This window comes from Dreissena polymorpha, chromosome 4 (genome assembly GCF_020536995.1).
Source record: "Dreissena polymorpha isolate Duluth1 chromosome 4, UMN_Dpol_1.0, whole genome shotgun sequence".
Lineage (NCBI taxonomy): Eukaryota > Metazoa > Mollusca > Bivalvia > Myida > Dreissenidae > Dreissena > Dreissena polymorpha.
Window position 1 is genome coordinate 144,840,892 of NC_068358.1, and position 25,425 is coordinate 144,866,316.

The 25,425-nt window shown below is 36.6% G+C and overlaps 1 protein-coding gene and 1 long non-coding RNA gene across 2 annotated transcripts in view; both read left to right on the top strand.

Annotated features, from left to right (window-relative positions):
- LOC127878871 (intermembrane lipid transfer protein VPS13B-like) overlaps positions 1–24,099 on the top strand; it is a 60,677-nt gene extending 36,578 nt beyond the window's left edge. The window contains exons 22-37 of the mRNA XM_052425398.1: positions 5,667–5,918; positions 7,597–7,674; positions 7,967–8,142; positions 8,685–8,846; positions 9,695–9,938; positions 10,259–10,432; positions 12,184–12,321; positions 13,677–14,292; positions 15,762–17,039; positions 17,368–17,544; positions 19,263–19,433; positions 21,705–21,899; positions 22,158–22,260; positions 22,421–22,541; positions 23,140–23,268; positions 23,548–24,099. Coding sequence (XP_052281358.1) covers positions 5,667–5,918; positions 7,597–7,674; positions 7,967–8,142; positions 8,685–8,846; positions 9,695–9,938; positions 10,259–10,432; positions 12,184–12,321; positions 13,677–14,292; positions 15,762–17,039; positions 17,368–17,544; positions 19,263–19,433; positions 21,705–21,899; positions 22,158–22,260; positions 22,421–22,541; positions 23,140–23,268; positions 23,548–23,970 — 4,437 coding nt within the window. The 3' untranslated portion in view covers positions 23,971–24,099. The remainder of the gene's footprint in view (positions 1–5,666; positions 5,919–7,596; positions 7,675–7,966; positions 8,143–8,684; positions 8,847–9,694; positions 9,939–10,258; positions 10,433–12,183; positions 12,322–13,676; positions 14,293–15,761; positions 17,040–17,367; positions 17,545–19,262; positions 19,434–21,704; positions 21,900–22,157; positions 22,261–22,420; positions 22,542–23,139; positions 23,269–23,547) is intronic.
- LOC127879280 (uncharacterized) lies at positions 19,978–20,398 on the top strand. Its single transcript, XR_008048995.1, has 2 exons — positions 19,978–20,114; positions 20,254–20,398. It is a non-coding gene; the product is annotated as an uncharacterized LOC127879280 (long non-coding RNA).
- Positions 24,100–25,425: the final 1,326 nt, after the last annotated feature.

Consider the following 25,425-nt stretch of genomic DNA (forward strand, 5'->3'; position numbering starts at 1 on the left):
ATGACCACTTTTGAAACACCTACACCTAACCTGAGCTCACTTTGACACGACATTGACCTTATTTTTCACTAAGACTCATTCAAATGGGCCAATTAATTATCGACAGGGCTTTTACCAGGGGCCTCATCATTTATTGAATGCAGTGTCTTGTTGTGCATGGTGTGAAGAATCTATTAAACTGCACCTTTTCCTTATTGTGTAAAAGAGTTGTTGAAAATTACAGCGATATGAAAGGTTTGGTCTGGATGGAGCAGGTCATTAAACATAAGATCACTCAGTTTTGGTGACAGTGTGTTATCACTAGACTATGGTTTGCTGGTACAAGTATTTCTTTATCTTGAATGCACAGGTCCAATTAGTTCAGAATATATTGGGAATACTTTATTGCTGGTAGAACCATGGTGAATTTTGTTTTATAAAGTACCGTAAATCCACGAATATAATACGCAACCCCGAGTTTTGTCAAAATTTATCGGTAAAAATTGAAAATCCGAGTAAAATACGCACTAAAAAAATCAGTGTCCGAAATCGGCCATTTCCGAAAAAATGTGTCAATATATTTTTGTGCTGTGAAAATAGCAAATCAATTTGTTGTTGTCAACTATCTGTTACCCCGGTATATTGATTGGGATGTGTTATAGTGCTGTTGTTATGACAGTTGCATAATAAATATCTCTGTCTATTGTTTATATTACCATTGATTGTTGCCGATAACACACGGGCCCCTTGCTGACATCCGGGTCAAGCAGTCATAATTACAAAAGAAAGAAGCAGAGACGCTGTTTTTTTGTTTTCACATTGAATTCAATTTGACAATATTCGGGACGATAATAATTATAATAATAATAAAGTAATAAGAAGACAAAATGGTTACTTCCATTTTTATAGTTGTCTAGATGAATTACTTTTTCTTTTTTCGAGTTACAAACTTGATACTTTAATATAACTTAAAATACAATTAAACCGCTCGTGTTTTTCATGATCTAGTTAATAAAAATACGCTGCTGTCATTAAGGCTAGTTTGGGAGTAAAAAACAAATTAATTAATTATCACCTTTCGATTTAATTCGGCAATCGGCAGACAGGTGTAATAGACTCTATTAGCATCATAAAACTAATTATTTAATTACCACTCGTTACTTCAGATATGGTAAATATGCGGTAGAAAGATAAATAGTGGTCAGCTAAGAAATATTTATTTACAGGTATTGTCAGTTGTTTTTTTCATTTGCTAATCTCTTTATACGACTTAGCGTCCAGTCGCTATTTTGTAGGCAGACGACAATATTAACTGTGTATTCAAAGTATACAGTGTCTGCGCATGGATAACCCAATATTATCCGATAGCTCCTCCCGTTCTCACGTTTCATTCGACAACGTCATTTCATGTGTCAGCGAGCTCAATGTTGATTGGCCAGCTACCATGCGCACTTCAATAACAATAAGGTCAAGCGATGTCTCATAATCGGGTACAGACCGGGTTTCGTTTACTGTTCGAATTGCGAACACTTTCATTAAAACAAAGAGACAAATATAGAAAACCAGTCCGTCTGAATCTGAAATAGATTACTTTCTAGCATCAAACTCTAACCACTTTATACACAGAAATAAAGAAGTTCTTCCAATAGTGTCAAACGTCTCTGACCACGTGCCAATCACAGTTATTATAAAACTTGAGCTCACAGCAAAACCATCAGGAGACTGTACTAAGGCTAAATTAACTATTATGAATAGTGTAAAGTGGGACAAAATTGATAAACAAAATTATGCTGATCTCGTTGCTTCAAAGCTCAATAATTGTGAATCGCGTATTAATCAACCGATAGAAAAGTCAGTTACTGAAATTTGTAATATTATGTGCCATGCAGCTCATGAAGTACAGGGAGAAAGGAAAAAACCAAGAAACACTAAACCCAAATTAGCAATATGGAACAATGAAATATCTCAATCCTTAAAGAATCTCAGAATAATAAACAAACTATGGAAAGCGAATGGTAGTAAGATTGACCCGTGTGACCAAACATTCATTGAAAGAAAGAGCGCCAAGAAGGAATTTAGGCGACTATGTAGGGTTAGTGCCGCTAAGAAATTGTGCGATGAGAAACAAGAGATTATGAACTCTAGATCATGTGACAAGAAACTATTTTATAAACTGATTAATAAACAGAGAGGATCCCTGAAACAAGTGGTTGAAGATCTATATGTAGGAGAAACACTCTACTCAGGAACAGATGGTATTCTCGAGGGGTTCAAAGCACACTTCGAGCACTTAGCACAACACTCAGATGACACCAATTTTGATAAAACCTATCAGAGTCAAGTTCAATGTGAGATATCCGCAATCACCAATATCGTCTCCAACTCACCTGTGATTCCTGTGACATCTGCTGAACTGACAAAAGCCCTGAAAACAATTCATAAAGGTAAAGCGGCGGATATTTTTGGTATTAACATAGAGCACGTTGCATTTGGCCCGGACAGTTTAAGAACTAGTATTCTTGAAATCACCAACATTATCTTCAATAACCGAGAAATTCCTACCTGTTTGAAAAGAGGTATCCTAACCCCGGTCTTTAAAAAGAAAGGTGTCCCATCTGAAGTAGGGAACTACAGAGGAATAACAGTACTACCTACTTTGTGCAAAATTATAGAGACAATTTTAAGAAATAGAATTCAAGACTGTATTTTAAAAGTGCAAAACGCTTCACAACGAGGCTTCACGTCAGGGTCCTCCCCCTTAAATGCTGCCTTTATCCTGGAAGAGTACTATCGCGAGTGTACAGACCTAAAAACCTCTGCTCATGTGGTGTTCTTAGACGCCAAGTCAGCGTTCGACGTGGTCGACCACTCCCAACTTTTACGCAGACTCTACCATGCAGGTATAAACGACGGTCATTGGCTCCTCTTGAAATCCTTGCATGAAAACTCATCCAGCGTGGTCAAGTATAGGTCCCAAATAAGTGGTTCCTTCGATATATCACAAGGAGTACGTCAGGGAGGGATCCTCTCCACGGACCTCTACAAGCTCTACGTCAATCCTTTACTGGATAGGTTAGCCGACACCGGACGAGGTGGGCGAATTGGCACCGTACTCGCTAATAGCTCAGCGTGCGCAGATGATGTATGTTTAATGGGTAGAGACCACACAGATGTACAGCTAATGATAAACATGTCCCTATCATTTGCAAATGAAGAACGTTACCTTCTTCAACCCACAAAGACTGTGGCCTTAAATATCAAACCTTCCAAAAGAACAACAATCCCTAAAAGTGAATGCTTCAAACTGGGTGAAATTAACCTCAATCATGTCGATACCTCCGTCCATTTAGGTATAACAAGAACGACGTCTGTCTGTGAAACAGCTGAAGCGAACGTAGAAGGGAACATCTCAAAGGCAAGACGTGCTCTGTACAGTCTCCTTGGAGCCGGGATGCACGGTCATAATGGTCTGGACCATAAATCAATGCTGGATCTTTATAAGTCATTTGTTCTTCCTGTGCTCACCTACGGCATAGAAATATTCACACCAAATAGTACTCTCATCAAACAACTGGACCTGTTCCAAAGGAGAACTATTAAACAGATACTTTCTCTGCCAAATAATGCTGCAGATCCCTGTGTGCTTATCCTTACAGGACTTTTACCAATTGAAGCATTATATCATCTGAAAATCTTAAACTTTTTCAACAATATATGTGGCCAAAAGGAGTCTAGTATTGAACGCCAAATTGTGGTACGACAACTTTCTGTGAAATCAGGAAAATCCTCATCATGGATAAACTGTGTGCTCCCTCTCCTTGTAAAATATGACCTAGGAGATGTTGATGATTATCTGCAAAACCCTCTTAATAAATCCCAATGGAGATTAAAGGTACATAAAACGGTAGTGAATTATTGGAAAGAATATATCGATAGGATCGCCCGCACATATTCCTCTTTGAAATACATGAACATTCAATATTCACCTGGCAAATTTCATCCTTTGATACAAATTGGATGCTCCTCAGCACTAGAGGTAACTCGACTGCCTACAAGATTCAGGCTACTCACCGGCACTTACGTACTCCAAGTAAATAGATGCCGCTTCAACCAGTATGCCATAAGCGCAGTGTGCCCGAACTGTAAAGTGGAAGATGAAACAGTCGAACACTTCCTGTTACACTGCTCTGCATTGGAACAGGTAAGAGCCCCAGTTATGTGCCGAATCTGGAATTTACTGGAAACTATGGACCTCACCAAACAAGTTACTTCCCCTGCTCTATTAGTCCAAACCCTCATTGACTGGTCAATCATAGTCCCAAACCACCCTTCATATAGAGACAAAATGCTTATGCTAGAATTTCATATACGAAGACTATTCTTCCACTTACATACTACAAGATATAGGCTTTATAAAGAACTGTCTGGAAACTGAGGACTTCTTGGTTGCATGGCATGCGGTCTAGATACTTGTTCTGTGTTTGTAATGACTGATGTGTGTATATATATACGAACCCTGTGATGTACGTGTGAAAGAAAATAACATGTGGTCCTTGTCCCCAACGTCTGTAATCACTCGCGTGTATATATATGTGTACTGTACGATACACCTGTGAAAACTGTGCAATGACCGTGATGTGTATATATATGTACCTTGTGATATACTTGTGAAACTATGTATATAGGAACTAGTGCGGTGATGGTGTGATATTTATACTATGGACTTGTACTCCCAGCAACCACTGGGGTTCGCCATCTTTGGCGGTGAAGAATACACAGATACAGATACAGATACAGAATGGCGGATGTTTTAAATGAAATTTTACTAGATTTTCGCATTTTCACAAATAAGATTTTTATTGAGCCAAATTCTCAATATTTTCGCAAATGACTCAAATGGCGAACGACAACGCGAGCCCTGTTGCACCCCTTTGATGTAATGGTGTAGTTCAAAATGGCTGCCGCGAAGCGAATAACAGCGATTAAGTTGAAAATTTGCACAGGAAAAATTTTGTTCTGCTCTAAACTCGTATATTATACGCACCCCCTACTTGAAGAAAAAATCGGCAGGTAAAAAAAGTGCGTATTATATTCGTAGATTTACGGTAATTAATTTTAATGTTGATAATAGTTTTAAGCACGGCCATTAATCACACGCGCCACCTCTTTTTTGCGATGCATTAATAAATGAGCCAATGCTACTTCCGAGGTGGCGCTAATGACCGGATGTTTTCAAATTTTACGGATAATTGTACAAGGTTAGTAGGATTTATATGTTTTGTCAACATATTTTGCATTATTTTAAAAATCGGACAATGTAGTGCGATTCAGCGAAGATGTTTTCATCCACAAATGTTAAGAAAAATACAATCACAACCCATTTGAAAACTTGAGGACCTTTATAAGTTGATGCATGATACTCACCTTGTACACTTATCCATTAAATTTGAAAACATCCGGTCATTAGCGCGTGATTAACGGCCGTGTTTAAGGTTTTGGGTTAATCCAAAACATTTTTGAAAGATTAATGTAACCTCTGTCATTTCAACTTTATTTGAAAATATTTTACGTCCATATTATTTTTCTAATGAAATAGCCATATACATGTATTGCAGTGATGTAGTGATATTTTTGCTCTATGTTTGTTCAGCATCAAGAAATTTCACCTGTCATATTTCTGTTGCAAGGTCATCATCTCAGGCTTGCTGTCTGTTTCTAACCGACTGTCCCATCACTGTGAGGTCAAGGTCATTGCTCTGGACAACAACCAGGAAGTGGAGCACAGGGCTGTTGCTGGATCCCAGCTTACTGTTCCTTCATATGTGCTTGATCCAGATCAAGTGCTGGGCATAAAATTCAGACCATGGGGCTCCAATGGTGCCTGGTCAAATAGCGTTTCTGTGGCAAGCGCAGCGAGGAAAGACAACACTTTAGTGAAGGTACCTTTATTGCTTAAGTAAAATACATACTTTCAACAACATTTTGAGGTATTTTGTTGAATACAGTTAGTGTGGTTATAGTACAAATTATTTAAGTGCGATCCAACCTTTTTCATAGGAGCTTAATTTATTTTTCTTCTTCTAAATTAAGCAATGAAGGTATTCGAATGTACTTGTATTTAGTTGAAATGTTGCTGTCCTATTTTAAAATGGATTTGAAACTTAAGGTAGCAGCAATCCTATAATAACAGTCATATTGTGTTTCTCATCTGGAACTTGCCTTGTTCATTATAAACATTACTAAAATTCTATGAACTTCTATTATTGTTCTACTTTCTTTGATTCAATATTCATTCAAGTTATTTACTAAACTGAATTGCCAAACACATGGGCCCATATTCACCAATCCGTTCTTAGACTTAAGTATGAAGAATAGACTTAAAAGGGCCTTTTCACGCTTTGGTAAATTGACAAAATTGAAAAAAATTGTTTCAGATTCGCCAATTTTCCTTGAAGCTATGATATTTGTGAGGAAACAGTAATACTGAACATTTACCATGCTCTAAAATATCCATTATGTGCATCTTTTGACGATTTAAGAACCTGAAAATTATAAAGCATTGCAAGGCGAAACGATTGAATAATTTAGAGAATTTTGTTGTTGTTGTATTTTTTGATACACCGAGGATTGCATATATAAAGTGAAAAATACGTTGATTATGTTATGAGAGCGAATGGTCTAGTGGATAGAGCTACAGGGGGTCAGTGGTTCGAGCCCCGTTAAGGGTTACTTTTTAAAAATTCTTTATTTGTATTCTTGTTTTTTTACTTGAGATTTTTAGACCCAATTTTAACATTTATCAATATAAAGCATTTAATGACAAACTTCAAAGCATGCCAAAATCTGTGAAAAGGCCCCTTTAACCCTTTCCCACTCAGAGGCAAAGTTAGAATGGTCGATCACAGTCTGTTCAGGTTTTATGCTGTTTGCTGCTCATCAGTGTCTAAGGATTGGAAATGAAGCCTTTAAAACTTGAATCTAGTAAGAAAGGACTTTATTTAAATTCAACTTTCTTAGGGACTACAAATGAGTAAAAATGCATATCTAAGTGGTAAAGACTTAAACCCAATATACATTGTATCTTACTTCAGAGTATGAACAGATGTATGTTATAAATGATGCTTTTGTCATAAGCACACTGTTCTTCATGAAGATTTGTGCATGTTTACCAGTCCAATGTTGAGTTAGACTCAACAAGAAATACTAGTATTATAAACATAATAGTTTTAAGAATATTGTTTTAAGAATATTCTTTATTCTTAGAATTGTTTGGGGAATGGGCCCTGGTTTTCAATGAACCCTTTACCACTTAGATACCCATTTTGACGCATTTGTAGTCCCTTATACAAATGCATTTATTAAAGACCTTTCTTACTAAATTCAAGTTTTAAACGCTTCATTTCCAAACCTTAGTTACTGATGAGCAGGAAACAGATTAAAACCTGAGCAGTCTACGAGTTACTCGCAGGCTGTTCTGCTTTTATGCTGGTTGCAAAAGCCATTTATACTTCGCTTCTTATAGGGAAAAGGGTTAAATCTCATTGTGCTAAAAAATGAAAAATGATAAACATGAGCTTAAGTTCAGTGTTAATACCAGTATGTTTGTGTACCTCACAGTTGATCCACGATGACAGGTTCTACCATGTCTGGTGCAGGCTGTTTACCCACATTGTGCACGGAGTCACACGGGTCTTTGTAAGTAAACTCTTTCTTTATATCCTTGTACAATTTTATCCAGTGCCTTATTGATAATATAACAAGCAATTTATACACCTGAGATTTATTTGATTGCAACAGATATGAAGGTTTTAGTGTGACAATATTGTATCTGCTTAAAATGTCAATACTTTAAAAAATTGTTTCCCATTGCCCCACAGGTTGCTATCTAATTCATTTAGCTTCAAACAAACACCATTTTACAAATTGCATTAATTTGTTAATTTAAATGTGTTCCAAAATGAGCAAATATTCTCTTACATCCCCCCAGGTTGTGCTCTGCCCGCTGTATATGGTGCGGTCTCACCTCCCGTTTCCGCTCTACATTAACATCGACACGAGCAGGCTGGGGCTACATGACCGGATCTCCACTCCGGGGCGGGGTCACGACCTCCAATTGCAGTGCCCAGGGGGGGACCTCTATCAGTCACTGACTTTTCAGTTTGAGTAGGGAATAAAAATTGTTTGATTTAAAGTAAAATAAATTATGCTAGAGTGGTTATGATGATTATAACTATACTAAGACTTACTTTTACATAACTTAAAATGCAGTTCCATTTCTTATGGTGGTCACACTTGTATGAGAATGTATTGTTCTGTTCTTCATTGAAAGCATTTTTGGCAGAATAACAAATACCATGTTGCATAATATGAAACAGATATTTCTTAGAAAAACATTTCGTAAAATTGAAGCCTTACTGGAAAATTGCATGCATAAGATACAAAAGAAAAACTTTTTCCAGCAAGTTATAAGTAAATACAGGAATAATTAACCATGCAGGAATAAAATTAGCCAGTATTATTGAATTATTATTACAATAAACTAATCTTTTATTTAAATCAAGAGACAAATTGCCTATAAAATACGGGACTAAAAATAAAACACAAGATTAAACAACTTCAGGTCTTAATTTTTGTGAAAGTTTTAATTCTGCGTTAATCTTCTAGCAATAAATGCCCCCAAACTGAAGTTTTTGTTGCCATTTCAGTGCCAATTCTGGGAAGTCCAGCACAAGTGTGACCCTGTCTACAGGTCTGATAGAGCAGCTGAAGCGAGCCCCCCAGGGCAAGTTTGACCCCGCCACTTTGACCTCCTTCACCTCTGACCAGTGCTGGTACAATTGGCCATATATCCAGGAGGACAAATATGAGTAGGAGATTTATGGTTCATAAGTGATAGTAAAGCATATTTTCAAAAAATTTCATACCTACTGCTTTTCATTTTTAGGCAAAAACCAATAATGTGTTTTTATACAATTCTTCAGGTACTCTTTTTCTAGATGTACTGATAACTTCTTGCAGTGTTTTATCTTATTAACTTCATAATCATTTGATCCATGCTTTAACATGAGTAGGATATTTATGGTTCATATGTGATAGTATTGCATATTTTCAAAATCTTCATACCCACTGCTTTTCATTTTTAGGCAAAAACCAATAATGTGTTGTTATACAATTCTTCAGGTACTCTTTTCTAGATGTACTGATAAATTCTTGCAGTGTTTTATCTTATTAACTTCATGTTCATTTGATCCATGCTTTAACATGAGTAGGATATTTATGGTTCATATGTGATAGTATTGCATATTTTCAAAATCTTCATACCCACTGCTTTTCATTTTTAGGCAAAAACCAATAATGTGTTGTTATACAATTCTTCAGGTACTCTTTTCTAGATGTACTGATAAATTCTTGCAGTGTTTTATCTTATTAACTTCATGTTCATTTGATCCATGTTTTAACACCTTTCTCATGAGGAAATTGCTGAAAAAATTTGCTTCATTTAATCATTTTGGTAAAATAGAACATTAACTGAAATTTTATGTAATAATAATTGAATTTAATTTTGAATAATTGCTTGCCTGAAAGCTAGGATAACAATTCATGTCATTTTTGGAAAGTTACCAAACCCATTGGTGCCATTTTTAACTTTCTTCTATTTATATTTAATTACAAATATCTTTCATATAGTAAAAAAAAAAGTTCATTCTCTTGTTAGGGAGGTTATGATACCAGATCTTCAGAACACAGTGATCCCAGAAATAACCATGGGGAACCAGCCGACCATTGATCTCAATGTCAGTCTCTCAGAATTCTGGGCAGGGTACCAGACTGTGCTAGTGGACATTGCCCCTAGCTACCTGGTTACCAATGGATGTGACCTTGACCTAGTTTTCATGGGGTCAGAGGACATTCAGTATGACCTTTCAAAAGGTCAGACTATTTGTCCGCCCAAACTGGAGGTAAGGCCATTAGATGCAAGAATTAGTAAAGTATTGTCTGTTTGAATGATCGTCTTTGCACCCATTTGGATGTATAGTAAATTATAAATTAATAACATAAAGATTTTTCTCTACAAATTGTGGTTTCATTTGTTAAATAACATTATTATACTACTTATTTTAATGTCATAAATACGATACCTGCTATCTATTAGCTACTAGCTTCCGTACTTCAAGTATGTTAATAATTTGTGTTTATGACTGTTGTGCTAGAGTTTAATTGAGGAAAGTATTTGGAGTCATATATTGCCCGTCAATAGTTCCCTTGTCATTGCTTGTAGAGATCATTTCACATCGGAGCCAAGCTAGGAGATACTGTGTTCATGTCCGAACCAGTGCCTGTGTCCAATGAGGAGTTGATGACTCAGCGGTACAGGCCAGACGCTGGGCATACCCTCTACATGGACCACTGGGTACACGTGCACTTACTGGGGCATTTGAATGGGACAGAACAGGTTAGACTTTCACCTTTAAACTGTCTTATGAAGACTTGAGTGAGGAAAACAGCTTATACTGGGTGATTGACATTTTGAAAAACTTGGTATTTTCTTATGTCTGTTTAATCATCAACATGAAGTTTTACTTTTTTGACTAAACAGCAATGCAATGAAAACATCATATTCTAATAAACAGATCTACATATTGTTGAAACAGATATTTTTCTATTATTGTTCACAAATTTTTTGTTATTAATTAAAAAACATATTTTACTAAAAGTGCAACATATGTATACAAATAAATAATATCATTTGTCGTAAACCTGTTGCTTGGTCAAAGTTAACTGGGTTCTCAGGGCGTTAATCGTCAGGTTGCCGACACCACTGGCTTTTTTAAGTCGGTTAGCCAGGAACCTTTATTTTCTTCAACTTACAACAAGTCACAGTTAATTTTTCCTTTCCATTTATTAATTCTTCTTTCCATTTATTAATTCTTCTTAAATACAGTACAGTTCACCTCTCTCAACTAAAAGTCTGCCAGCCTTGAGTTTAGAAATTGCAAATAGCCTTACAGGTTAATGTAAGATAGCTTTGTTCCAAATAGTTAAAGTACACATAAAAACTGATCCCGATTGAAACTGTTCCAAAAATTACTAAGTTAAATAGCAAGTTGAGAATCATCAAACTTATAAGAAATGGAATCTTCTTCATCTCTGTACTTTAATAAACTATCTTAGATGTTGGTAAATTACCAAATGTCCATTTCTAGAAACTATCTTCAATGTCCAAAATATTAATTACCAGTATGTTTTATACACCCTCAGGCTAGAAAGACATTGGCCAATAGTTAACATCAAATAATATACTTCAATACATCTTTTCTGGGCTTATCTCAATTTTAATTTGCTTTTGCATTGTCTAAGAGGAGTGTTGAAATTTTGATTGACAGATAAGGATCTAAGACAATGCATTTCGGCCCCTCCCTCTGTCACTCCTCAGCTTAGACAAAGGAAACATGACAATTAACTAAAATTCATGTATAAAATAAGAGTCAAAATAATGCAAAACAACAAATAGCATATTCATGTTCCTCTAACAAAATGCTTCATTTTGAGTATAAACATGAGATATATTGGTTATCAGATGACAGACTTGTGAAATTAATAAATTACTGGCAGTTGACACATTAAACATAATCTAAACACTACTCAGAAAGAAATGAATTACAGTATGTACACATGTAAATGCAAAATAATGACACCCTATAGTGAAAAAGATGTATGAAAATGATCAGCATTACATCACCTTTATGGATGGTCATTATCTACTGCACCAAATATGTACAGGTAAACCAGTGCATTTTACAGAAGTCAAGGTTGCCATGGAACCAGTTTTCTTGCAAAGTTGACTGCTGAGATTATTGATTTTCCCAATCCAATTGATCTAAAAGGATGTTCAATCAATACACCAAAACACAGTAGGTTAACTTGGCTTATCAGTAAAGATCAAAGATAAGGCTCTACAGTGCATTAGTACATGTACAGTTATTTTGTGACATAGAAACAATAGGTTAATTTATTTGCATGCAAACTACAGTCTTTATGTACACCATATTTAATGAAGGAAGTCCCAGGTTATAACATCATTATTTACTGAAAACCATGTTTAACCCTCAAGTAAAATTTCAGGCTTTGTTATATACCTGTAGTTACATTTCTAGGTATGCCGGTGAGATCAAAACAGGCTTTTTTTATTTTAATTTTTTTTAGGTATGTTTTCTAACTGTGACATCAAGCCTGAAGAACAATATCCGTGTTATCCATGTGAGGGAACGTTACAACCTAACCAACCATACCAAGTTCACACTAGCTCTGTGTCCATTCAGCATTCCAGAATCCAGTGAAAAGGTGGGCTTTTTGTTGGAAATAGTATGAAGTGAAAAAGGTTGAAGATTGTTTATGCCCCCTGTAGGGTGGCATATAGAGAAGTCACACTGTCCGTCTGTCTCTCCGTCCGGCAGTCTTTTTTCCGAAGGTTCTTACGCAAAGCTTTAAGATATTGCTCTGATTTTTGGTATGTGAGTCAACATACATGATATACAGATAAAGTGTAAAAATTGTTCCGGTCTTTTGATTTTTATGAAGATACGAGCCTTTTACTGATCTAAGGGAAGTAATAAGCTTCAAAGGGAGATAATTTGTTAATATCATTTGGCAGGTACAGGTCATTTTGACAATGGAAGTAATATTTGTCCATTTTCCGAATGTTTTTATGCAAAGCTTTCAGATATTGGGCTGATTTTTGGTATGCAAGTCAACCTACATGCCCAACAGATGAATTGTTAAATTCTTGCTGATCTGTTGATTTTTAGCTCGGCTGTTTTCTGAGAAAACCCGAGGTATTGTCATAGCCAGCTCGTCGTGGCGTGTCGTCAGCGTCGTGCTAAAACCAGAACATTTTGTCAAGGTTTTGAACATTGGCTCTAACATCAAAGTGCTTCAACCTACAACTTTGAAACTTCATATGTAGCTGCACCTTGATGAGTTCTACATGCCACACCCATTTTTGGTTCACTAGGTCAAGGTCAAGGTCACTGACCTCTAAAGAAAAAAAATCTGACAAGCTTTCATTTATTCAAAACTTCACCCGCAACCGAGCGTGGCACGCGTTATTTGGTGCTCTTGTTGGTGTAGTAATGGGCCTTGGATTTAGACTTTTTCACTTTAATAACTGTTTTCCAGATGTATTTCACATACAGCTTTAAGATATTTAGCTGATTTTTGGAATGTAAGTCAACCTACACGACCAACTGATGAAGTGTGAAATTCTTTCCGGTCCATTGAATTTTTTGCAAAGTTATGGGCCTTGGACTTAAATATTCAATATACTAAATGTTTTCCAGTGTTTTTTTGGCTAAGTTATGGGCCTTGTTTTCTCAAAAATAGCTGCTGTGGGACTTCAAAGAGCAATGGGGGCATTGTGTTTCACAAACATAGCTCTTGTTGTAAATTATTAAAAGCAGAAATACCATCTGTTCGTGCACATAAAACATTGATAGTCATAATATTTTAAGGGCAATGAAAGGAACTGTTTATGTATAATATGTCCAATAAAAAAATGATTCACATTTTTAAATTACATTGAAGTGCTCTTTGACATAAATATGAGCCTGTTAAGACGTTAATGTTTGTTTATTTCTTCAAGCCTCATGTATTCTATTGTAAGCTATAGTTGATGCTTAATCATACTATCCTTACCTTAGGTTCAGCCATCAGCATCTGTGAGCAACATAGTTCCCAGCCATATTGGTTGCCATAGAGACAAAAGTGACCTTGCCCCCGTGTCTTTTCATCCCTTGGCAATGCTGTTTAGCAACGATAAGAAGGCAGATATAGACAGCAGCACCAAATTTGTAAACTATTTGTCAATTGCTCATGTGCAATCTATTTATTCAAGTCAAACATTAAAACATATTCTACATTTTGACTGGTCATATCCTGTAAGATTGTCAGCCAATGAGAGTGGAGTTAGAATGACTCTGTCTTTGGTTGTTAAAAAATCAAATTTAAACAGTGTTCAGTCCTGTCATCAAAATGATACAGGTGAAAAAAACTTTGGAGCAGATGCAACGAACAGTTCAGACCAGGGTTTGATAAAATTTGAAAATGTGATTGATCAACCAAGTGGGAACGCTAATGTTGAGTGTGTTACTGAAGAGGAAATGGTAAATATAGAGGCGTTGTGTGTGACTGCCCAAGAAGAACGCGGGGTTACGTATCTGACTGTTAAAATAGATAGTGCCCCTACTTGCTTCATTCAGAACCACTGCAACTTCCCACTCTACATTGGCCAGGCCATGATGAACTTGACCCTGAAAGGTAATAATTTATTCTTATGAGTGTTAATATTAAACATGTTCAATGTTGCTTGATTGAATTGAAAGTTGATTTCATATTCAGACACTCTGAACTAATTTCGTTGGAAGAAATAGTACCGTAATTACTCTATGTTTTGCGGAAACTTAAAAATAATAAAAAAAATTTCGTGTCCGAAAACTAAGATACGAAAAATATTCACAAAATACAGGTGTCCGAAAATTTAGAGTCGAAAATAGCGTCAATTGTATCAACGACTGCCGGTAATAGCACGAGCTTGTAAAATACCATGCTGTATAGTATAAATTACAGTTATATATGTTTACACTGCATTTTAAATTATTTTAAATGCTTAATTTATTTGACAGAAAGTTCTACAAGGTTGTACTTTGACCAACGTGTTCGAAGATGAGCATGTGATGTACCGATACTCGCTAGTATGAACCTGTAATTAATGCAATAAAAAAAAGCAAACTATGAATTTTTTGTTTGTTCATTTCCGATAGTTGTTGTCTAACACCTTCCACTGTTCGTAAAACTTGCAATAGGGTGCATCACACTTTGAAGCGTTTAGTATTTGTCACAGTTATTTTACTAAGAGGGGTAGTACCATTTCGGTACTCTTAATTGGCACTACCCCTGGGAATTGTCATAACGCATGTGCCATCAGGCGAAACCATTGTTTAATACCGGTTTACAAGGTTATTTACCCAATAATGCAAATGTAATGGTCCGTTGCCCTCAGACATGCACCTGCCATGTTTTATGATGTTAATCTGGTTGTAAAACCTCATGATCAAAGTGTCATTAGATATCGAAAACAGGACCGAAATTTGGTAAAATAGCGCTGCAAAATATACTGTACGAAAACTTAGAGACATTAATTATGGACGAAAACTCGTGTGTCCGAAAATTATGAGTCACGAAAAATAATTATTTTTGCTAAAAAAGGGGGTGTCCGAAAACATAGAGTAATTACGGTAATTGGTGTCTTTTTGAAAGGTCTTGAGAATGCTTCTTGAGTATGGATCCAAAAGGGGACCTCAAGTGTTCGCAAGGTGGACTATGTACATCTCTTTACTTGTTGTTTACATGTATGTTACAGCTTGAAGTGGATAATTATACTTAGTAAATTTTGAAAGGATTATTTCATTCAAAGAGGCCAAATGAACTTGATTATTTACCTGGATAATGGAAAGATATGCCTTTAATCATCACTTTTACTAGGAGTTGATATATAATAGAATAGTCTGTTATTGTTTTAAGAATAACACAAAATGGAAACAATCTTAAAAGCATGAACAATATATATTGTTATATATATAATAACAATATCAACAAAATGACATAATTCTAAAAGTTTGGAAAAGCAGCTTTGAAATTAATCCAACATTGTATTGTACCCTGAATTCTGATTTGTTAATATGTTTCTGTATGTTTTATCATCATGGTTTATGATGTTTGCATTTCAGGGACCACAGTGCAAGAGCAGACTGAGCTTGTTGACATTCTGCCCTGCATTCCTGTTGGGGGAAGTCGATACTACACACCCCCTTTTCTAAACACAACATTCCCTCAAATATTGGACAGCAGAGTCATTCCAAAACTGCACATATCTGGCAAGATGCCAAGTTCAATGGACCAATCAGACTTAAGCAATTTGAAATGGAGCGATCCAATAGATTTGCTTGTTGCTGCAGATAATTTTGTCTCTATACCAGGACTGGCGGATGTAAAAGTACATGTCATTAAGGTTGCCATGGTAACAAATGTAACAATTTCTCCGATAAGTAAGGCTGATGTTTCTGCTAAGGAGATAAGAAGTCGGCTAAAGGGGAAAGAGCGAACTATTACTGTAACACCTCAGATTAAATTTAATGAGGAAAGTACTCCCAAGGAAGCTGCGTTGGCAGTATTAAGAGCTACTGACTCAAAGAAAACAGAATCTTCTAAACCAAAATCATCTCTTTTGAAAATTTCATTGGGTGTTTTAGCTAAACATGTGTCCATTGTTATGTTAGATGAAGTCTCTTCTGCCACATTAAAGCAGGAATTGATATGTTTTACGTTGGATGACCTATTCATTGCGACATACCCAGCTAGTGACCTTTTGGAGATGCCGAATTACCATAGAAACTGCATAGTGATGAGTTGTGGAAATGTGCAGTTGGACAACCAGAAATATCAAACTGAAAACTTTGATTTCCCAGTAGTTTTGGTCAGAAAAGATTTTGATAAACCCTGGAAAGGGTGTGATGTTGAACATCTTACACAGTTAAATGTGCTTGAAAAGCAGGCTGTTTTGAAATCCAGTAGTATAATGCATATCCAGATAGTGTATGGCACTGTAAGTGGACGCAATTCTGTGATCGAAAAAATTGAATGCTCAATTAAGCCAGTGAATTGTTACATTGACGACAAGTTTGTGTTCCACTGCATAAAGCAAGTTGGCACTTTCTTGCCTGTACCATTATCAATACCTGAACCATTACCAATGACAACTCTCAAACTCCCTAAAAGCGTGAAAACTGTAGCTCAATCACTCAGCTCTCCAGTGCAAATAGGCCACCTCCTGATTCATCCAGTCTCCGCAATGTTCAGTGTTCATGCTTCCATGAAGCTGTTCATAGCATCAGACGAGACACCACTGCAGTTTGGCAAGTTTGAGAAGTTAGACCTCAGCACCACAAGTTACCAGCTGACCAGGGCACTAGCCATGCATTATGCATTTGGTGCATTGTTTAGAGCTGGTATGTGTCTGAATAATGCTAGTGTACATGTAACACGTAAAATCTTTATTTTCAGAATATTCATTTTTTTTTACAAATTGTAAAGTTTTTGATACTGTTAAACATTTATATGGACAATATAAACAGTACATGTAGTTACAAAAATGAAACCTAATAATTCCAGTTTAAATTATAAAAATGTTACAGAGACTTAAATGTGAATCAGTCATTTCCATAGAAGTATTTGTCTAGATCATCTCTTTATGTGTGTCTGGATATGCCCTGAAAATTGTGTCAGTTTCCAGTATGAGGTTAGTTTCCATGATAGGACTTTGGTTGCTATTGACAGGTGCTGTGGTTGGTTCTCTGGAGATATTAGGTAACCCTACTGGCCTGGTGAGAAGTATTGGAACCGGTGTAGCTGATTTCTTCAGGATGCCCTATAGGGGCCTCACAAAGGGGCCGGGGGCATTTGTTGTGGGGGTTTCCCAGGGCACATCATCCATGGTGAAACACGTGACCGCAGGTAAGAGGAATGGAAACATAATATATGATTGATTGTCTTTTGATGGTAGCATGAAAGACTTGGTAACACAATTTATGAAAAGGATTTTCTTTATTTATTTGATATCAATTTGCCTTTTTGCGCTCTGTTATTTTAACTCTGGAGAATATGGCAATAATTGTTTTATTGAAAAAAGCCCATAAACACTCGAAATAAACGAATATTTGGTACAATATTTCGAGAAATAAAGTTAACACATACACAAATCAATGTTCCTTTTAGCAGTAGCCAAAATTTCAATGCTGGATGTGGTCTGGTTACATATTTAACGCAATACAAAATGCTCGGTTTTTTTATGTCCCCCACTATAGTAGTGGGGGACATTGTTTTTGCCCTGTCTGTTGGTTGGTTGGTCTGTCTGTTGGTTGGTTGGTTGGTCTGTTGGTTGGCTTGCGCCAACTTTAACATTTTGCAATAACTTTTGCTATATTGAAGATAGCAACTTCATATTTGGCATGCATGTGTATCTCATGAAGCTGCACATTTTGAGTGGTGAAAGGTCAAGGTCATTCTTGAAGGTCAGAGGTCAAATATTATGTGGCCAAAATCACTTATTTTATGAATACTTCTGCAATATTGAAGATAGCAACTTCATACTTGGCATGCATGTGTATCTCATGGAGCTGCACATTTTGAGTGGTGAAAGGTCGAGGTCAAGGCCATCCTTCAAGGTCAGAGGTCAAATATATGTGGCCCAAATCGCTTATTTTATGAATACTTTTGCAATATTGAAGATAGCAACTTGATATTTGGCATGCATGTGTATCTCATGGAGCTGCACATTTTGAGTGGTGAAAGGTCAAGGTCAAGGTCATCCGTTTAGGTCAGAGGTCAAATATATGTGGCCCAAATCGCTTATTTTATGAATACTTTTGCAAAATTGAAGATAGCAGCTTGATATTTGGCATGCATGTGTATCTCATGGAGCTGCACATTTTGAGTGGTGAAAGGTCAAGGTCATCTTTCAAGGTCAAATATATGGGTCAAAATTGCTCATGTAATGTCACTTCTGCAATATTGAAGCTAGCAATTTTATATTTGAAATGCGTGTGTATCAAGGAGCTGCACATTTTGAGTGGTGAAGGGTCAAGGTCAAGGCCATCCTTCAAGGTCAAACGTCATATAGGGGGACATTGTGTTTCACAAACACATCTTGTTTGTTGTTGTCAATATTCCATGTGAATTTTCGGCTACGATATCCCAAATATTTAGGAGCGAACACAAGTATGACCTCAGGCAGCTTTTAAAGCACGACGTAGTTCTCATGAATACGTCGTTCTTCCGATGCTGCCCAAAGGGTCAAGGTCATTGTAGAAAAATATTAAAAAAAGGTTTCTGCTCAATAAATGGATTTGGATGAATATATTGATCTGTATTTTTTGGCCTATGTAGCTTAGATGCAGGCATTGCTATCAAATTAAATAAAATAAATTGCAAACAAGTTGAAAATCTTATTTTCTGGCATGGTCGTATTTCTTGTTTTAATTTTTAAATTGCCACCTTTAAGTTGACATAAACTATAAAACTTACTACATGTTATTAACATCAAAATATCTTGTTGATCAATTATATATTAAGTGACTTACAGAAAATATGCATTATACTATCAAAGTGGAAGAAAGTGCTCAGTCCCGAACATCTAATTAAGGTACTTCTTACAAATATATAATGTATTCAAGGCATGTTGAAGTCAGTGACCAACTTTGCTTCGAGTGTGTCACGTAACATGGACCGTCTGTCCCTTGACGGGGGCCACATCAGACGCCAGGAGGAGAGCAGACGACACCGGCCTGACGGGGTCTCAGAGGGTCTCAAACAGGGGCTCACAGGGCTTGGAATCAGTGTTCTGGGTAAGAGAGGCTCGTGGTTCTTTTTAGAAACCTTGAAAGGCGCCCAAATAAGGGCATGTGACAATGGACTCATCTGATATTTGCCACAAACAGTGTTATGTCCTCACCAGCATTTTAAAATGAGAAATTTTATATTAATAAACAAGAGATGTGTTTGTCAGAAACACAATGCCCCCTTATTGCCCCGCTTTGATTTTTAGCTCAGCTGTTTTCGGAGAAAACCCAAGGTATTGTCATAGCCAGCTCGTCGTCCGCCTTGGGCGTAGTGCTAAAACCTTAACATTGGCTCTAAAATCAAAGTGCTTCCACCTACAACTTTGAAACTTCATATGTAGATGCACCTTGATGAGTTCTACATGCCACACCCATTTTTGGGTCACTAGGTCAAAGGTAAAGGTCACTGTGACCTCTAATATAAAACTTTAACATAGGCTCTAAAGTCAAAGGGCTTCCACCTACAACTTTGAAACTTCATAGGTAGATGCACTTTGATGAGTTCTACATGCCACACCCTTTTTTGGGTCACAAGGTCTAGGTCACTGTGACCTCTAATATAAAACTTTAACATAGGCTCTAAAATCAAAGTGCTTTGACCTACAACTTTGAAACTTCATATGTAGATGCACCTTGATGAGTTCTACATGCCACACCCATTTTTGGGTCACTAGGTCAAAGGTCAAGGTCACTGTGACCTCTAATATAAAACTTTAACATAGGCTCTAAAGTCAAAGGGCTTCCACCTACAACTTTGAAACTTCATAGGTAGATGCACTTTGATGAGTTCTACATGCCACAACCTTTTTTGGGTCACAAGGTCTAGGTCACTGTGACCTCTAATATAAAACTTAAACATAGGCTCTAAAATCAAAGTGCTTCCACCTACAACTTTGAAACTTCATATGTAGATGCACCTTGATGAGTTCTACACGCCACACCCATTTTTGGGTCACTAGGTCAAAGGTCAAGGTCACTGTGACCTCTAAAAAAAACACACAAAAAACATTTTCTGACAAGCTTTCGCAGCCGAGCGTGGCACCCGTTATGCGGTGCTCTTGTTGTTTGACCTTTGACCTTGAAGGATGACCTTGACCTTTCACCACTCAAAATGTGCAGCTCCATGAGGTACACATGCATGCCAAATATCAAGTTGCTACTTAAAGGTGTACCTTGACCTTTCAGCACTAAAAATGTGCAGCTGCACGAGAAGTAAGTAAGAGATTGAATTGAGAAATGAATTTTTTTTTAATTATTATTTTGACCTTTGACCTTGAAGGATGACCTTGACCTTTCACCACTCAAAATGTGCAGCTCCACGAGATACACATGCATGCCAAATATGAAGTTGCTGTGTTCAATATTTAAAAAAGTTATGATAAAACTTTTACGAAGGTAAAAATTATAGGAAAGAAAAATACAATGATATTTGACCTTTGACCTTGAAGGTTGACCTTGACCTTTCACCACTAATAATATGTAGCTGCATGAGAATTAAGTAAGAGATTGAATGGAGAAATTAATATATTTTTTTTAAATTTTGACCTTTGACCTTGAAGGATGACCTTGACCTTTCACCACTCCAAATGTGCAGCTCCGTGAGATACACATGCATGCCAAATATGAAGTAGGTGTGTTCAATATTAAAAAAGTTATGATAAAACTTTAACAAAGGTTAAAGTTTTAGGAAAGAAAAATACAATGATATTTGACCTTTGACCTTGAAGAATGACCATTGACCTTGACTTTTCATCACTCAAAATGAGCAGGGACATGAGATACACATGCATGGTAAATATCAAGTTGGTATGTTCAATATTGCAAAAGTTATCAAACTTTAACCAAGGTTAAAGTTTTGGGACAGAATGACAGACAGACAGACAGTACTAAAACAATATACCCCCGATTTATGGATCCGGGGGCATAAAAATGAGGTAATGTGACAATGGATCCATTCATATATCAATGGATTTTCTTGATTTGACATTCTGGTACTGAATATAACTAGCAGTACAACGTAGATTTGTTCATCTGGATTTGATTGTATTAAAACGATAGCCATACACTGGCCTAGAAAACAAGCATCGAATCAATGAATGTGACAAGATTTTTGAAACATTTCACTAAAGTGTTAAGTGTACTGTACATAGTAACACAGGGTTGCCCACTAAATTCTGTAATGTATACCTAATAGGGTGATTACTGGATACAACATTCATGTTATAAAAATTAAATTACAAATAAGTACATTTCTGTTCAACATTCTGTTGAGGACAGGTGCTGTAGCAGGGCTAGCAGACCACCCCATTCAGAGCCTCCTTAGCTCAGGTCAAGATGACCAGGAAGGTGAAGGTCATCAGGGGTCAACTGCCACAGCAACTGGACTGGTGACAGGCATGGGCAAGGGGTTGGTGGGTGTGTTCACGAAGCCAATAGGTGGTGCGGCAGAGTTTGTGTCACAGACAGGCCAAGGTTGGTAATTTTTTGGTAAAAACAGGAAAACAAGTAATCACTGCTTGCCAATTAAAAGTCTAATGAGAAGAACTTATTCAAAAAAAGTGACATCATAAAGATCAATCAGAGAATCTGAAAACAAAAATATTCTGTTTTAACATAAACACATGCCCTTAAGATAAATTGTAATCTTTGCCATCTAAAGTATACATAAACACGACAATATTAACAATTATATAAAAAATTTAACATAATGCAAGATCATGTGTTTGGCAGGTATTTTGCATGGCACAGGCCTATGTCGTCTCCCCACTGTCAGACATTCACCAGTGGAACATCGCCTTGAGGAGTCAGTGTGTGGGCAGGTCAAATACGCGCTGTAAGTTTAATGTAACAAGTTAACATTACATTTCTGATGAAATATTTCTCTCTTGTTGATAGCTTTTGGAAAAGGTACAGTGCTTAACACATCGTATTCGATACTTTCTATGTAGCAAATTACAAATACCCTATGACACGTCTTAATGTTCTGTGCACAGGAAGTTGCTGCAGACTCTGCCCTCCAGTGACATCCTGTGCTGTGTGGAGGCGGGGCATGTGGACCTGACAGAGCGAGAGGTGCCTGTCACACTGGTCCTCACACCTGAGATACTCTTTGTGGTATGTACCGTAAAAACCCACTCGTAAGTCAAGATTTTTTACCTTCAAAAATTGATTAAAATAGGGTCTCAACTTATGAGGTGCTTCATGAAAAAAAAAGAAATTCCAGAAAGATTGATCGTTGGGGCATCACCGTAATGGTTGTAGTTGATTATGTTGTAGAAAAGAACACAACACAAAATGTTGTCTTTTAACTGACACCAATTTATATAATTAGAGCTTAAAATCCCCTCTTGTTTTTATTTTGATAATTTAATCTAAAGTTACAGTACATGGGCTCGAGTGTACTGGTCTTAATGAATCTCCTGCAGGAAGGGGTATATTGGAATCACTCTGTTGGTCAGTTCATCAGTCTGTTTGCATTAAACATAGGTTTGTGGAGCATCCTTCCAGATTTGACATATTATTGATTTGAATTTTCATGCATGTCATCACCCTGAAGTGTCGACACACTTCCTCATCAGTTATCCACACTTTCTTGGGGTATTTTCCTTAAAAACTATATCTGGTGAAAAAAATGCGTCTGTGTTAGTAATGATTTTGCAAAAGCTAAAGTCTTTTATAAAAAACAAAACAAACAACTATTAATCTGCTGCAGATGAACCATGAAGAAGACAGTCAGCAGCAGTCATTCTCGCTGCTGGAGCTAGAGTGCGGTGTTACCTTCGGTGAACAGCCCACCCTTTCCATCATATGGAGGGACACCCAGGTCTACAAAGAGGACCAGGTAGGGCTTCAGGCATAATGCTTCGTAGGAGAAGTCTTGATTTAGGATTCTAACGACCTTTGTATGTAAAATCCTTAAATTTTAAGTTTTTCCCATCAAAAATTGATCTTCGTTAAAGTTGGTAAAGTTTGTATATTATTTGTATACTTTGGAACAAAAGACAAACCAATGATTAAGTTCTAATTCTTATTTGTTTATGATTCATGTATTATGTGGACACTATACAATTGTTGAAAAACTTACTAAAAAATGCATAATGCCAATATGACAACATTGCAGGTTGGAATGTCGAATGCTGAAAGGGTTTCAGCCTTCATAGACAGTACAACCAAATACATGCAAGAACCTTTTAGACCTTTGGATGTGAATTATATGGACCTGTCTCTGCCCCTCCCAAACCATGCACAATCACAGATTATTGGTACATCTACACCTGAGCTCAGCGAGTCACCACAGTCGCCCAAAGTCTTTCCAAATTTGGCTGCAGATCAAGATTCCAAGGGGAGGCAATCTGGGTCCTACAATGGGGAAGGGAGACAACTCTCTGATTCTCAGTCAGACTCAAGCATTGAAAATATGGAATCCAACATGGCAACATTGCCCCAGTATGACTTTAAGATGAATGCTACGAAAATTGCTGCTTTCTTAGCAGTGTTCAATATTACAAAACAAAAGTTGCAAGGAAGTGGGTTTCCTGTGTAAAAGTTATATTTTATTCTTCAATTATTTTAGATGGCTTTGGTTGTTCATATTTCATGATTTCTGTGTTGAACATGATTTCACTTATTATGCAGGCTATTGTTATAAAGTGCATTAAATCATGAAATAAAAGTTTGGTTCATTGGGATTACAAGTGCTATTGATATTTATGTGGGACTTCTTATTCAAGTGTTTATTTTATATATATTAATGCTTATTTATTTATTGACATGCATTAAATATGTGTTTATACGGCGTTTAATATATAATGTAAATACACAAATTATTTTCTATTAATATTGATTTTATTGATCAATAAAAATCAATTTTGGGTTGTTTTCCATAGGATTATAAAACTATAAGGGTAAGAACATGAATCTGACTGACAAGGTGTTGTTCATTGACCAAGAAAGAATAATAGTACAAAAGCTGTCTTTATTCTATTATGATTTGATAAAAATGTATTTGATTGAGAACTATATTTTGCTATGGTGTATTTGGTTTCAGGACTTCTTTTACATTTTTAGCTCGCCTGATTGCTCAGGTGAGTTTTTGTGACCCGTCTTTGTCCGTAAACACTCTAGAGGCCACATTTTTTGTCCCAACATCATGAAACTTGGTCAGAAGCTTTGTCCCAATGAAATCTTGGTGGAGTTCGAAACTGGGTCATGCCTGGTCAAAAACTAGGTCAAAAAAATGAAAAACCTTGTAAACACTGTAGAAGTCACATTTCATGCCCAATCTTCACGTTACTCTGTCAAAATGTTTGTCTTAATGATATCTTAGTTGAGTTCAAAAGTGGTTCCGGTCTGTTGAAAAACATGGCCACCAGTGGGGGGGGGCAGTTTTCCTTATTTGGCTATTGAGAAACCTTGTAAGCACTCTAGAGGCCACATTTCTTGTCTGATCTTCATGAAGCTTGGTAAGAAGCTTTGTTCCAATAAATCTCAGTCTAGTTCGAAACTGGGTCATGTTGGGTCAAAAACTAGGTCACTAGGTCAAAAAAAGAAAAACCTTGTAAACACTGTAGAAGTCACATTTCATGTCCAATCTTCATGTCACTTTGTCAAAATGTTTGTCTTTATGATATCTTGGTTGAGTTCAAAGGTGGTTTTGGTCCGTTGAAAAACATGGCCGCCAGTGGGCAGGGCAGTTTTCCTTATTTGGCTATTGAGAAACCTTGTAAACACTCTAGAGGACACATTTCTTGTCCGATCTTCATGAAACTTGGTCAGAAGCTTTGTCATAATGATATCTTGGTGAAGTTGGAAACTGGGTCATGCTTGGTCAAAAACTAGGTCACTAGGTAAAAAAAAGAAAAACCTTGTAAACACTGTTAAAGTCACATTTCATACCCAATCTTCATGTAACTTTGTCAAAATTTTTGTCTTAATGATATCTTGGTTGAGTTTAAAAGTGGTTCCGGTAGTTGAAAAACATGGCCGCCAGTGGGCGGGG